Source organism: Lutzomyia longipalpis, chromosome 2, assembly GCF_024334085.1.
Source record: "Lutzomyia longipalpis isolate SR_M1_2022 chromosome 2, ASM2433408v1".
Taxonomy (NCBI): domain Eukaryota; kingdom Metazoa; phylum Arthropoda; class Insecta; order Diptera; family Psychodidae; genus Lutzomyia; species Lutzomyia longipalpis.
In genome coordinates, this window is record NC_074708.1 from 17897056 (window position 1) to 17913778 (window position 16723).

The 16723-nt window shown below is 37.9% G+C and overlaps 1 protein-coding gene across 2 annotated transcripts in view; it reads right to left on the reverse strand.

Moving 5' to 3' along the window:
* LOC129791083 (lutropin-choriogonadotropic hormone receptor) overlaps nucleotides 1–16723 on the reverse strand; it is a 53214-nt gene that overhangs the window by 20800 nt on the left and 15691 nt on the right. For both annotated transcript variants that reach the window (XM_055829007.1, XM_055829006.1), the window contains exon 2: nucleotides 14726–15402. In XM_055829007.1, coding sequence (XP_055684982.1) covers nucleotides 14726–15120 — 395 coding nt within the window. In that variant the 5' untranslated portion in view covers nucleotides 15121–15402. The remainder of the gene's footprint in view (nucleotides 1–14725; nucleotides 15403–16723) is intronic.

Consider the following 16723-nt stretch of genomic DNA (forward strand, 5'->3'; position numbering starts at 1 on the left):
GAATCCACATTACGACAGTATGTGCCCTGAGTTCAGTCACACATAATAAGTCTCTGGTATGTACATACATCTTTGTGGGGAAATATATTGCGGGAGGGGGAAGAATAATGCGGAGACACACTTAATTTTATACCAATTGCTCCACCCACTGTAGACACCACCATTAATGTGCCGAAGGTTCATTGGAATTTTATGTATCTGGACCTTTTTTTCTTCTTCCACTTTTGGGGCTTTCTGGAATTTATCCCAGTAATTCAAGGATGTGTGGAAAATACACTGTGAAATGAGAAAAGAATCCCTGTCCAAATATTCATTTCAGATTCCTCCCTAGGGGAGGACACACCACCATCCACTTTATCACACAGTTGAGGAAATAACTCAATTTCTACATTTTGTTTTCAATCATCTTGTCCACTCTGCCATGAGCTTTGGAAGATGGCCTATAATGGGAAAAAGACCGTGATGATTGCTTTCGACTTCTGGAAGAGCAAACAATAAAGAAGGATGAGGATTTTTAAAGTAATCCACTACTGGATTTTTTTCTTTACTTTCTGTGAGTTTGATTCAATTGATTGATTTAAAAATCATGAGTGATGATGGAATTTTCTGCTCTGCAACATTTTTGTTGTAGAATTAAAGTAATACAAAAATCACAAAAGTGACGTCATTTTTTACATTTTCTAGCAAACTAGAGGTCTCTTTGGCAATTTCTTATTCTTATCCTTTTTGATCCTCTGCGAGATTAGGCGTATCCGCGTATCCTAATTGTTTTCCTTAAATTCTCTTCACGCGTACAGAAACGAATAAGGCCCTTCCAGTATTACAATTCTTTTAAAAATAATTCGGGATATTTCTTAATTTAACCTCTAGGCCGCCAAGCGGGGTCGTTGAACGACCCCAGCCCTATATTTCGTGCTATAACTTAATAAATATAAAAGATACCATTCCCATCTTTTGGAAATAAGTTCTTTGGTTATCTGAGGAGGTTGTGTAAAAATGTCAGCGCAATCCGTCCACCACAAGAAAAGTTATTAAGGAAAATGTAGAAGAAGGGAATTCAAAAATTGGTGTAACGGCCATGCTGCGGAAAATTTCTCAGAATGAAGTTAGTCACATCATAAATCATATGGTTGAAGGGGGTTGAAGGGTTGTATTTACTTTCTCACTTTACCATCTCAGTGTCAGAATTATCGCGAATAAGTAGCATAAATCGCATAAAACATAGTCAGAAGCATATAAATGTGCAAAACAATAAAGAATATTCGAGAAATATTGCCATTTATCACGGTGCGGGAAGTGAGGGGAATGTGGGGAAGTAGTGAAAAAAAATAGCAGTTGCGGTCAACTTCGTGGCAAATTTCTCACGAAGAAAGTGTGAAAAATGAGTGAAAAATGTTTTTCCCTAATATCTTCTTCTGCGTGTTTCCGGGTGGCGAATTTGTGATGCAAGGGGCAAGAGGACTATATAAGGAGTCTAAAGGTAGTGACCCGACAGTTCCCGGTTTTATAGTTTATGAGAAAATCGACTTCCTTCTTGGGGTCGTTCAACGACCCCACCTTGGCGCTCTAAGGAAGCTCCAAGGTCTTGGCGGCCAGCAGGTTAATATTAAAGTTTTTTTTACTTGAGTTAAAATTGAGAAGAAAAACTTCTAAGACTTTATTCACAAAAGAAAAGTAATTAAAGAGTTTTCTGGGAAATTCATTGAAATGATTCAATTATTTCTCTACCTACAGATCCTTTCTCACTTGCAACAAATTGACTTTCTCCTACACTGCTTTTTCGTATTATATAGGATGTATTTGTAAACTTTATATATACGTACATATAGTGTTTGAGTCCTAATCGATATCTTTTTAGCACTTAGCATTTTGCTGCCATACCAATAAAATGAACAAATGGAAGAACAAATGTTGATAAAAAGCAAATCCCAGATATTTAGCTTGCTCTATTGCAATGTATACAATTTTTCTCTTGCACTGGGAAAGCACAAAAATATGCTCTCGCCATAACGACTCTGTGAATTGCCTTCGAAATGCTTTTCAGTATCTCTTTGCTCTACATTTTTTTTGCCCACCCACATACCGTCAACCCCGTCCGGAGTGATTATTGAGTCTGTATTTCCAATTTTCCCATCAGCAGACTTTCTCACCCTACCCTATTCCATTCCGATGGACATTTGTGCTTTGGTTATCATTTTCCAATAAGCCACGATAAGTGTTGTTGAGCGGAAAAGTGTCAGAAAAATATTTCAAGTTCCATCCTCACGAATGCCTCTGGATTTTTTTTATATATTCCCATCTCACCGACACACCCCAATCTCCACACGCGGCTGTCGCAACAGGATGGGATCATCGTGTCATTTGGAAGACATATCGGTGAGATATGCGAATCAATGGGGATGGGGGTGGTAACATTCAGTGAGCACCCATGAAGAAGCGGAAATTATTCTAATCCACTCTTTTGGAGGGAGAGGAACATGAGAACCACCGTAGAGTCCCAAATAGAGATGAAGACGTGCTATCAATAGAGTCGTACTGTGCGTAGGTTGCCGGAGGGTATGTTGGAAATGCCGAGGAATTTAGACATGAATGCGAAAGAAGTGATGAATCAGATAAATTATCCAAAAACTCAATAATGGCCCAACAGAGTGTGCCGTATGAAAGGTCTGGGTGTATCGCATTTCTCTCCTAAAAGGGTTTCCTCGCCGGCATAACTACCTACCCCAACCTCACCCCAACCAAGCCATCATTAAGGGTGTATTTGTACACAAGGGGCCAAACTATATAGCACTTGATCCTCCAGCACCATCTTATACTTCTTATTTTGCTTCTGTTGTCACAGAAGATATGGACAAAAGCGACATGATTGATTATGTGTAATTTGGAGGCTGTTGAACTTTACACAAAAGTTTAATGAGTGCCCACAATTAGCTAAGATGCGTTTGTTTTCTTTGTTGAACCATAAATGGTACACCCGAATGAACTTGATATCAATCTAATGATTATATCACTCAAACTTAAAGGCAGGGATGTGCCGGAAATATTAAATCATTGATTGGAAAGGAAATCCTGTGGTATATCCGATTGGATCGAGAAGGAAACCTCATATATAAAGAAAAGTATCCAGAACTTTACGAGAGCTTTCAATTGAGATTTTGTGCTTTATGAGAAGTTTATTTAGAGAAATAGGTTTCTTTTTAAAGGGAAAGGATGAAAAGAAAAAAAACCCTTTGCTTTTTTGAAAAATTAAATAAATTCTTAAGTATTTTATATAAAGCATTTTGCAGCTTTTAGATAAAACTATAAATTGAACTTTCCGTACTTTCATTCCAATGCTGCACCACAATTTCCGGCACGATTCAGTCTCCGTGAAAGACGATCCCTGTGCGAATGTGACTGCTGAACAGACGCTGAAGCACATGAATTTGGGAAAAGAGAAGGATTTTGGTTTTAATGCCATTTCTATGAGAAATATCTCTTTTATTTCCTTTCTCACTTTCTCTGCGGTATATAATTCCCGGTATCCATGCCTGGGGGTGGGTGTTAAAGTAGATTTGCGATAAAAAGTTTTCACAGTGAGAGTAGATAAAATAAGCATTTTAAGAGACTTTTTTGTCCAAACACTTCCACTTCATAATCCCCTATTCGAATCTTTGTAAATTATCTGAAATTTCCGCAAATATCCACAAATCACCAGGCGTCTCCATTGAACCGCAAATATTTACTCAATTTTTATTGTTGCAATAACAGCATAGAATGGCGCTGTGAAATGGGAAAACTATCGCTTTTCTATATGGCCAAATGTTTTGCTTAAATAATCTCTGTGCGGAGGAAGTTCTTGTGTTTAAAGTTATTTTTCCCACCCCCCGAAAAATTCCTGCAGAGTCACAGTCTTTGTGCAAAATGGAAAACTTTCTCCCATACTTTGGAAGAATGCTTCCCGATGCGGATGGCTGTGAGCAAAAAGGGATGATGCCGAGGATATACGTGAAAGTATTAAATCGAAACTTTATAATTGAATTTTATTATTCACTTCCGTGTTCCTTTTGTTGTTTCCACCCGCGTGAATGTCAAGCGGCACACAACTTCCATGCGACAGTGAAAATCACATAATATTTTCCATACACGTTCTGCGGAGCATAGAAAAATCTTTCAAGATATGAGGAGGTGGAATATGATTTTTCTCAGAAGGTTTTGCTCCACTTAAATTTCATTCCCTCATCCTCGTGCTGTTCACGCAAGTGAAACCCCCGGGTGCTCCTGGACTAGAAAACAGTGATACGCGGCAATGTCCGTATAATTCGAGAGTCTCATAGTGGGGTGAATGAACACACTATCGGGGTGGCTTTTTTGGTTGCCATTTGGGGGGTGAGTTTCTCTGTGAAACTTTTCTCTATTTGTACAATAAATCAACGTGATTCCCGTAGTGAGATAAGAGGAGAGAGCGACACAGCAGATAAAGTAGTGTGAGAGTCTCCGAAGAAAATGAACTTGTCAATTTATTTGCATCCCCATCTAAAGGGACACACAGTGCATTGTTTATTAATTAATTGGTCTGTGCAAAGGCGTGGGTGAAGCACAAAAATCACCCCCTCATGCCCTTTGCAGTGTCATCATGGGGCAAGTTTTCTCAACGAAAGCGATGCATGTGCGATAGTGTGTTGTATATTCCGTGACGATGGAATCTCTAACTAATTAATGGGTAGCAGATTGCTCGATAAAACTTTATTGCATCAAATTTCTCTTCTGGGTACATAAGGCAACACAGCGCAAAGCTGCACCATGTACCGCTGGGGTTGCATTCTATATTCACCCACGTATAGTGGGGTTGTTGCCGGGAAAATGGCAATGCAAACGTTGTCTCACACAAGACCTCACTATGAGAGAGCTATGGCAAAGAATGGCACAGTTGCACATTCTAATACAGAAAACCCCATCAATATTTTCTCCATTGACTCCTATACATATGTAAGGATATCGCGTGTGGGGTTGTATTGAAAGTTCTTGCTTTCCTTATTTTGCTATTTTATCCTTTTTTTTCAGTTCCTGTCTTGATCTGTTCTTTTGCATTTTCTTTCTTCTTCGTCTCAGGTTCAGAGTTATAATAAAAAGGTTTTCCTCACTATTTTATCATATAGAGTTTGAAAAGTAACACTAAGGCGACGAAGAATTCGAGCTTATCTGCTGCAAGAAAAACTTCCAAAAGCTCCCAACTTTTCCACCAACCAAGTGCATTCTGCGTTGTTCTGGTGGATAGAAAACTAAATGTTCTCACCAAGTGCAAGGGTGAATGTAAAATCACCGTAAACTTTCAACAACTCAAAGTGACTTTAAAAGAGTCTTATACTATGAGCATTAATTAGGGGTAATGCATTAAGTTGGCATTGAGAAGGATAATGGAGGACATGTCAATGGAATTCATATACGAAATGAGTGGAAGGATGCTCATTTTGGCTTCCTAAAAGTTGCACTGTGTGAGAGAAAATTGAAAACTTGCCCCATCTGCTATGTGCGAGAAAAAGGTGGCATTGTACGACATTTGCTGATTCATACAGCAAAAGCGAGCGAGTCATTTTGATCTTGACGTAACTCTCCGTGATAGTGCCGAAGAGAAAATTGTGCAATATCTCCTCAAGCCACTTTGCAGCTTTCCCCCATGTACATAGCACACTGTACGGGACAATGTCCTTTTCGCATTCTCCAGCACAGTGGATATAAAATATGTGTATACAAGTTGGAAATACTCAAACTATAAGCTATGTATGTGCAACATAGCTATAGCACAGAGAGTGGAAATGTGTGTGCATCTTTCTTTTCAGCGAAAAAGGGGGACAACGATAATAACCATGAAGTCTGTGAATATTGCTACATACAAATGCAACAATTCCCAGGGTTGTGCGGGGAGGGTGAAAAAGAAATTGTATGTAGTTACACTTTATACTATTCCACGAGCACAAAGTGCTGGTATGCAAAACAATGTCACAAAATAATGTGCAAATCAGGCAATAAAGAATAAATTCCTCAACTATTTGCACTGCAAAGTGCTTCGTACTGGGGATGCGGGGACTCTTTTTTTTTACAGCAGTTGCCACCCAAGAATATTCAATCAGCCATAAAATGATTTTGCTGTGGATAAGAAACTTCTCTATCCCCCTGGTTTCATGTTGTATATACCCCCCAGTCCTTTTTTTGTCGGAGAAATTATCACCAACTTATCCTTTCTCATTTCTTTTTTACAACTTTAGCATTCAAATCCAAATTCTTACTGGCAGACTCCTTTTTGTCCCAATGCTCCCTCCTCATGTTCAACCTATACCAAGTAGTACAATGTTAAGGGGTGTGTAACTGATTTCTTTTTGAACGTTTGAAATTTCTATAGGATTCTCTATGATTTAGGGAATATTTTAAAGTACTTGAAAGCTCATAAAAGGCAACCTTATGCTAGATTTTTGTGTCTCATGTCTCGAACTTTATATTTATTGTACGAAATTCGCCTAAAGTTCGCTAAGCCAAGTAAACCTTAAAAAAAATTATACATGGAAGTTACATGCCCCTCATTTAATGCCATTCTTTCGGAATTTTCTTTAGTAGACTCAAAGTTTACGATTAATTTTCAACTTTGTATGAGTACAAGACGAACTAAGTGAGTTTGAGATGAAGTGAATGAATTAAAAGAAATTAATTCCAATTTAACACTCTGCAGTAAAGTCTTGTACGAGTCAATGAATTTTTGGTGAGGGAATGGTGTGAGCTTGAAATGGTATGGCAAGCAAACTAAACACGGTTGGAGAAGGGATAAGAATAATAAATTGCTATGGAGAAGTTTTGCGACAAGAATGTCCTCATCCAAAGTATGACTGCAATATTTCACGACGGATTGTACACACACAACAAATATCCCGGAGAGTTGTCCAAAACTTTCTGGCACTTGAAGAAAATTGACAATTGAAAAATTCCTCAGCTTATAGCCAAGGAGAGTAATTAATTTCCCTTCCATTGCCTATGAATAATGGGAGGGGATGAATAATAAATAAATCCGCGGGGATGTGCATGAAAATTTCTGTGTTTTTTTTGCACCCACAGCGAGCTTTCAATTTTGATGAATGAGAGAGCTTTCAGCCTTAATCTGCAGACACTTCATCTCCTGGGCTACGCGCGGCCTCATTTCTCGTTCCGTGAATCCATCTCTCTCCATGACAGCGAATGACGATGATTTTAGAGCTTTCTGCCACGCGATTAATGTGATATACTCTTGCAAAAGTTCCCCATCTTTTTCCTCCTTTTTTGCCACATAATATACTCTCTATACTTTTGCACACGCATCATAAAGACCACCACACCGTACAATTGCCAAGGAGAATAAGAAAAGAAGCTAACGTCCCTCCTTCACATTGCCATGCACTCGATGAGGTTACAGCGCTTTTTGTGCGGAACAAACTCTCAATTTAAGCATAACATAAAATTTTTATTTCCATCACCCAGCGACTTTTCTAATATTGAGCGGAATATATTATATTTCTTCTATGTGTAATTTAATTTGAATGAAAATACCAGTCAGATTTATTCATTTTGTGCTTAAAAGCTGCGACAGCTCTCACTTTATTAAAGTACCAGCTATATGTTAAGTTTTGATTATGCATTGATTATCATGGACAATGTAATAAAACGCAATAAATAAATCCCATTGAGATTTCATTTTTAGAGAACAGCTTCTATTCAACAAACTCACCCTATTTAAAATGATTAAACAGATTAAATATCCTGAAAGCTTTTCCACAAAGTAATATTTATTACATAAGAAAATTAAAAAAAAAATACAAAAATAAACCAATAAAGAAGGAAAATACGGAAATCTCTTTCACAAGAAATATTTTAGGCTTAACCAATATTATTTTCATAAAGAAAATTTCCTTTAAAATTGCGGAAGTGGATGTTTCACAGAAAAAAAACCCGTCCTTCAGCAGGAGATGGAAGAAGTCAATGAACATTTTTCCCCATTTTAGCATTGAGCACACAAGAAATAAATTCCTCGTGGCTTTTTTTCTTCGCCTACAACATCCCTTTGTATCCTTTCGTTGTGCAGCAATAAAAAGAGGAAGCGCTACGCAACACAGAGCATCCGATTTAATTATCGTCAAAAAGGAGATAAATATATAAAATTCAGCAATACTCTCACAAAAGGAACCTGAAACTCTTTCTTTTTGGCACACAACCAAATTTAATGGGAGTACGTGTGAATTATTTGAGAATAAAATTTGTCACTTTCATTGTTCACTTTTGTATTTTGTTTTGTATTATTGTGCTCGGGCAAGAGGAAAATGTTTATAGCCATCATCCCCAAAGTTGGAGAGTATCGTGGGGGCGCGTCCCTCTGGGTGGGCCGGCAAAATCGCACGCAAAAACAGCAAAATTCTGGTCAGAAAATTCTCATGACACCCGGTTGCCCAGACAAAGTGTTCTTATCGTAAAAACGGTAACTGTGCGGAAAAATCCTGATGGAGGACCATTTAAGTGGAAGAATGTTGTGCGTGTAAGTCCAATAAAATTTCCATTAGTATAAAAGAATAGTATACACAAAGTATCGGGGTACCTTATTCTCTTTTATATTGTGTTAGGCTCACACATTCAATTACATGGCATTCCCCAAGCAATTTTCTTCCCCCATGGATTTGGTAAAGAGCAGAGACATCCATTCGTTTCAAGACATGTGACTTTTTTATCAAAAGGATCAAAAAGAAAAAAAAAGTTCTAATTTTAAAGACTTTTGCTTCATATTTTATTGTATAACGTTTTTTGCTGTACCGTAGACGGCAATTGAAGGTTTTATTTACTTTATTTACTTATTAGTTGGTGTTCCACTTCGTGGCCAACACCAAGTATTTTAGTAATTTGTACAGGTTCAAGTCATAAGAAGTATTATTATTTTCCTCAAAGAATATCCTTAAGAGGCACGAAGGGAAAATTGGAGTGTATTACGTAATGCAGGAATAGGCTATGCCCTCAATGGTCTCAATGATGGCTAATTTAATAAGATACTTTAGCCATATTTCCTAGCCATTGAGCTGTGTATACAATTAGCCACCGTAGCCACCTAAACGCAAAAGTTGTAATGTTATGCCCATCACGTCTTTGGTATTCAGAAGTCGCTGCGTGGAAGTGAAAACCCCTCCTAAACCGAGGCGAGTGATAAAAAGCGCCTCAGACGAAAATCTCATGTCTCCTGACACCCAATGCAGTGTATATGTGGGTGGTGCCTTTTGGGGGAAAAGGAAATATCTCGGATATACAAAGAATGAGATATTTGTAGTGAATGACGAGAGCAGGAAGTTGGGGATTGGCAACAATAAGAAAAAATTGCACACAATATATTTGTGGCTTTAATGTGTGGCATTTCACACATCATTCCGCCTTGATCCTCTGCCACATTCACCCCCATAACTAAATGCCTACCCCAATCTCAAGTGTTCCGGGTATATAGACAACTTGTGTGTATGTGAAGAACTTTTTCCGCTGTAGGCGATAGATAACACATTTTTTGTGCCTCCTCTTGGAGTACCCACTTCTTGCATTAAGCTTCGGAATGTCTCTTTGTCAGTGCTTCAAACTTCGAGACGACAAACACTCTTTTTTCCCCAAAGTGTTTGTCCTCCTTCACATCCATACTTGGGCTTTCTTATGCCCAGCGACTGCCACAACACAAAATAATGTAATCTTCCGCCCTGACGTGTGACGTTCACAGCAATTTCTTCGTGACGCTAGAACTTTTCTTTGTCACCCCGTGCCTTTTTTGTCCTGTGAATGGATGTACTGAAGGATTTTCACACACATACACCCACCCACCCATTGAATAAGGAGGGGGAGAAAGCTCCTTGACACTACCGAAGAATTGAATTTTGCAAATTGATTAACGGATGGTCTTTTTCCTCTTCTACACACCACACCGGGAAGTGAATGGTATTCATTGAACTATTGACCTCGAGGAATTTTCCCAACACAACGTAGGGAAGCTTTTTTTTTACGAAGAAGCTTTTTTTTTTTGGGGATGTCTTTTCGAGTCACTGCGTAAATATATAGCAGATAAGATGGGTTAAGAGATTTTCATAAAGAAGAAAATTGAATGCAAAGTCTTCATAAATTGAAAAGAGATTCAAATCTGAATTGAGAAATTATTTTTAAAGGAGATTTATCACCGAGATGTACGTGCAACAATGTTACATTTGGGGCTTTTGGGTTGAATATTATTTGACATTTAACAAGAAGAATGTGATGCATAAAATATTTCAATTTAATTTATCTCATGCTTTAATTGATTTACAATGCTTTTATGCATGATAGAAATCTCACAATGTGATGAGTGGGATATAAAGTTAATTTATTGAAGATTAAAGAAAATTTGCATACGAAAATATTTCACAGAGAAGGAAAATTTGCCTGTAAAATTTAAATATGAACGGGTAGAGGGTTTATTTTGTGAGACTCTCTTAAAAATCTGATTCTTTTTTTTTACCATGTGACAGCAATAATGTGGCAGGATGGTAGTATCCTTGTTTTGTGACATGTATCGTGTGTACACAGAAAGTATTTATAATCCCCCAACATTGAATGACATCTTGTGTAATTTTCACACCCAGATTGTATTTCCAGCCCCTTTCCGGTGGTAAAATTTTGCTTACGACAGCATTTTCAACATTTACGACTTTGGTCGTAAATGAAAAATCAGCTTCTTCCAGCCAAATCACAAACGATCGTATCTCCCGCATGTGTGGTTGCCATCGACATCGTATCGGAGGTTCCTTATTTCCAAAGCATATAGCTCTATATACATACACCCACTGACTCCTTGTTATTTCAATTTATATATCCATTTTATAGATATTTATGGAAATAAACAAGATAAGAAATCATTCGATTGATTAATGTCATAAAAGTATGTGTGTGTATGGATGTGCCTTTAATTTTATCGCTAGAACCCCCCCAAGCTCTTCCTGCGCCACCCACCAGTGCTTTGTTGGAAGCTCCTTTTGCTTGAGATTTGAGATGAATTACGAGATAGAATATAATTTCCTCAGATACTCTCCTCACCCATATCACCCGCGCTAAATCCCTCGGATTACATTCTGGGGGAAACAACGAGGAGTTTGTGATTAATATTCCTTGACTTTTTGCCATATGCATTTGCGCGGGAACGGAAGTATGAGGGTGTTGCCATCTCACGATGGTCAACAACTCCCGTCCTTTCACCTCCCTGCGTGCGCATTTTCCAACATACCCCATATATAGTAAGTAGATAAATTCTCACACTCTTTGGGGGTGAAAATAACTAGTGAATAGTTTTGTTGAAGAATCCCCATATATAAACCATTCCACCCCACAACTCGCAACTAATTAACTCCCGCTGTGTTACGAAGGATGAGAAGGAAATTTCTGCAAAGCCACAAAACTTTATAGTTAAAACTTTTAGTCATAATAATTAACTTCTTATTCCGTCTTGGATCTCTTCACGCTTTACGCCCGGCAAAAGGGTGTGATGGGATAGCAATTGTTGGTTATATAGTTTACTTTAAGCTTTAGCACCATTATTATTACAAACTAACACACTTATTTGTTTGAGAAAATTTAGCATAAGTGTAGATCTCTATCATCCTCTATGTCAAAATTATGTGTTGAGTACTTAAGGACTTATTTAAATTACAAGAATAATGCTACAGTTTACAGAAGAAAAATTGTTTAAAAAGTTTTAATTTATCCCTACAAGAAGGATAATAATTCAGGTTTCTCTGTCCATTTAGTTCTATCACATATAGCAGTATACAAGGTTCTGGTCTTACAGAGATAAATAAAAGTGCAGGGTGAGTTTATTTGAGAGCATACGCCCTGAGATTGAGCGACAGCGAGACATTGAAGATGAAGAGTTTATATGTAGCATTTATAGTTGGATGAATTTCATATCTTTCGAGGATCTAGCCCCCTCTTATTCTTCATTCTCAAACATATTTGACAATGTACAACGATACTCTCGAATGCATGACACGTTCCCCATTGTTGCCTCTTTATTCATTCTCTCGGCGGTGAGTGACTCTCGCTATTGGATAAATAGTTTTGTCTCTTCTTTCCATTCCCATTTTGCTTTTTCGCCAAATGAGGTTGCCCCCTCGAGCAAGAGGCGACAATTTTGGGTTTTGCTCCATTCAATAATCGCACACCTCACAGCGTCATCCTGTCGCCCACCCCTAAATTACCCGCGTGCCATCGTGAATATAAAATGACACAATTAATTGCCAACCGGATGGGGTTCGCTGTATGACTGCGGGATGACAATTATACGCCATGAGAGCACTTCTGCCACATACTCCCTCACCCTGATAGTTAACCGTGGAAACAATTTAAATGAAAAAGCATGAATCATTAAACGCTGCAGCTCTGGCAAGTGCCACTCGCTACCACAGAGAAGTGACTTTCGTATTAATTGAATTTTGGTAGCTTTCGTGGTGAACCCCCTTCAGCGCAATTGCACTCAATTTACACACAAGTTACCCAAACCACCCGCCCAAAAAAGGAGCCACGAGCGGGCGGATTGAAAAGGCAGCAAGAGATATGCAAATGTGAATGGAAAAGCACCACAAGATGCTTCCCGCGCGAAGCTCTGCACAATGCAAGCTTGAATGGCAGGCGAGAAAAGTAGATAAATTTCCACAGCACCCGCGATACCCACTATCAGGCATGCTAACCAATATTGTGCTGGTAATGTGAGCAATATTTAGTTCGGAATCCCCATCAACAGTTACAGCGCGGGGGCATTCAATGGTATGCAGATGAACATGACAAGAATTTTAAGAATTAGGGAAATTTCCAAAAATTACTGAAAAATCTACAATTTTTTTTTAAAAGAAATTATTTAGTTCTTTTATGCTTTATACATTAAAAGAGATTTAAAATTAGCTGTGACGTCATTCTTTTCATTTTTAGAAATTTTTTTTGCAGTTTTTCTCAGCATATTTCAGAGAAAAAATAGAAATTCCTTTAGCTATTCCTTGGTATTTTTTGATCCTCTATTTCCGCGTGTTCTGATTGTTTCTTGATCTTTTCGAATTAAGAAAATTTTAAAATCATAGATATGAGATCTTTTGACAAAAATTTCCCAAATAATTAACTTCATGCTTCCCATCTAATAAATTCTTCTTTCCTCCATTAATTTCTTCCGTTTCTTCCTTACTTTTTTCTCTCTTTACTATGCCATTGAATAGGCAATAAAACGATATAATAATATTAGGCTTTCCCGTGTTTATAAATTATTATCCCACCAACCTTTCATCGCAGCTCTTGAATTGTGAGCTTGTTGATAAATCCGTTTGACCTAATCCTCTCAAATTTGGGGCCCCACAGAAAATAAACAAATTTGCATAATTGCTCTCTAGTCTATGAAATGTTTTATCATCACATCGATTCTTTCATCATATTATGGGAAAACCCTGAAATTTCTCCTGAAATATTTCCCAGTATCCTTGAAAGTTTCATCACCCAACACATCTTGTGTGCCAGGATTGAGTCATTTTGAGGTTGAGGAGCGTCGCCATTTGAGATGTGAATATTGAGAGCATTAGCATAAAGTTTTATGATCATTGACGTTCTTTTTTTCCAGCTTCGCACAGAACCCATTCCCTATCAAAGTGAAAGATGTGTCTATTGTGATGAAAATTGGTAACTCCTTTAGCCCCCTCCCTGCTCCGGAGCTCTCGACTGTGGCATTTAGCACAAAAGATCTCACAATTGAATTGCAATTTGAAGGAGTGAAGCACATCCTTTTTTTTTATTTTCAATCCAATTCCCAACGAAATGTGATGCTCCAAAAATCCAGCAATTAAAGAGCGCTCTAGGAGATTCAATTTAAATGGTTTAGCGTGGATGGAAAGGCTCATCTCGCGGAGACATTTCAGAAGAAGCTGAAAAGTCTGCTTTCTATATGTCTCAGCATGTGGTTACCGTGTGTTTTTCATGCTGAAAATGCGTACAGAACATGGGCACATCCATTGCGCACTCTAAAATTTACGGACAAGTGAGTGCTGAAGGAGCGATGCTTTTAACAAGAATCAACATTTCACGCTGAGCTGCTGCTGCTCCATTTGAGAATATTGTGTTGAACGGTGGGAAAATGGATAGATGAATGGTGGAAAGCGATCGATGGGAATGGTACTGACGTCAGTTCATCTCTTACTCCTTCGCCGGCACTATCGCAATCAATTTGTCGAGGGCAACGGCGGCTCGTAGATGGGAAATGTTTTCGAAGGATGATGATACGGACAAATCAATGGGGTTACACTCTGGCGTAAAATAAACTTTCCAAAGCTTCCCCGAAATCATTCTATTTACTTTCTCTCTCTTTCCAGGAAAATATTCAGGCACATATGGGACACGCGAAGGTTTTTCATGTTGAGAGGAAAGCTTTTATGTTTTGTTGATAAGTGAATATTAATTAAATGATAAAAAATTCACGAAAGCGAAGTAAAAGTATCTTAAATTGTAATTCCTTTATTATTTCTAAAATAGTTAAAATTTCCAACATATGCTATATGCTTATTTTTGTGTCATGTAAAACGATTTTTACAGCATAAAAAAAATCACAAATCAAACTTTTCTTTCAGTGCCCTTAAATTTAGTTATGGGGTCAATATCGATTTAAGAGATTTAAGTATAAAATATGTTTGCACATAGTAGAATAAGTACTCACAGTTTGATCAGTTCAATTGGCAAATCGACAGGCACTTCTACGAGTTCCAAACTTCTACACACGAGGACCACTTCATCGGCACTTCCTGAACACTGGCACCCTTTCGCTTCCCAGATGGCACAAATGCCGCGCAGGGTTTTCCCCGTGGCCACTTCAAATTGCTGAAGGGCCTTGTCGTACAGCTCCTTTGCCTCCCTTTCGGGATCGGAGCCTGGTATGACGACAGATTCACGGATGATGCCGTGAGTTGTGGATGATGGAGTGGCCATTGTGGTGCTTGTGGCAGAAATTGGGACGCAGAGGATGACACAGATAAGGAGGACAATCGGATGTCGTCCCACTGATGGACTGCCACTTATTTCGTTGTCAAGAGTAATTCGTTGTTGCACAGCCATAACCGACAATTTAGCAATCGTCGCTCACACATTACTCTCTGCACACTCCATCATCTGCGATCTATGCGATCTCACTGTCTGCCTTCAGCCTCCCCACACTCACTTTTGACAAGAACAACGCACGAATGTGTTGCTTTTGAGATCCACTTAATCACATCTCCCCCTGGCAGATGCAACTTGTGCTACAATATGTTAAATGTTGCAGACCACGTCGTCACTCTGTCTCCTTGTGCGTGTCACCTCCCGTCAATTTTCCACACGCTCCTCTGTGCTGCTGATGATCTGCCAAAGAGATGAGAAGGAGATTAGTGAGGGAAATTTCCAATTCGCGTGCTATATGTAGACGTTTTGCAAAATAAGTCGCTCATTGGTCGTAGCATGGGAATATTGCCTATTTTTAATTTTTTTTACAGTAAAATTTAAAGAAAAACTTCAGAATAGGGAAATGGAAAATTTGCAGAACATTTCAAGAATATTTTACATGGAAAAAACTCCATGAGATATTGATGTTTTTATCTGTTCTTTAACTTCAACATTAGACTAAAATTATCTAATTAAAAAATTATTTAAAACTCACGCATAAGAACTCCCAGGAAAAGATTCAGTATCCTCAGAATCATTAAGAAAGAATTTTAAGTAATAAAATGTTTCTTCTTTTTTTTTATTTATATCTTCGTATAAATCATTTTTTAAATATCTCATGGACTGTGCAATAAAATTCTTTTAGCAGATCTTTAATTTATTTCCTTGTCCGCATTACAGAGAAAATTCTATTTATTGATTTTCTCACGAAGAAAATGGACTAAATAAATATAATTACAAAAGTTATGCCACTTGCATGGCTTATGTGCGTCATGAGCTTTATGAATTTGAATATCTTACAAATAAGCAAAAAAAAAAAAAATCAGCATCATGACGCTATAAACATTCATCAAATTGACTATTCGACCCAATTTTGTGGCATCTTAAGCTCCAATTTCTATCACACAGTGGCATTTAATTGGTGAATTCGAGAGTGAAACACGTGTACACAGACAATTACTGCGTTTTGATCTCATTTATCTATAACAAAATATCTCTCAAAGAAATTTGCCAGAGGCTAATGTCTCCATATATCTCGTGAGATATATAAATTGTGTGGCGAGTTGGCAATTGGCGGGAATCCTCAACGGAAACATATGCGTGGTGTGTGGAGCATTTGAAAGGTGGGAAGGCAAAATAGACTTTGATTTACATTTTCTTTTGCCATTTTAATATTAAACTAAAATGGCTTTTTTACAAGAATAATAAATTTACGTGACGATCATGCTCCACAATGTGCACGGTTGTTTGATGTGGACGACTAATGAGAGCAAATGAGTGTGCAATTGGGGCCGTGGGAACTTTAAATTACTTCACCACTAATGACATCGATTCTCGTGCACTTTTGGGTGCAACAAAAATATATGTATTTTCGTATTTGCGGTATTTTCGGAATTTCTTCCAAAAGGAATTTACACTCTACATATACTCCAATTTAATTGCTTTTAAGCTGGGGCAAAATTTAACTTCTTACGCGATTTTAATTAACATTTTCAATTTATTCAATATACAAAACACTCCG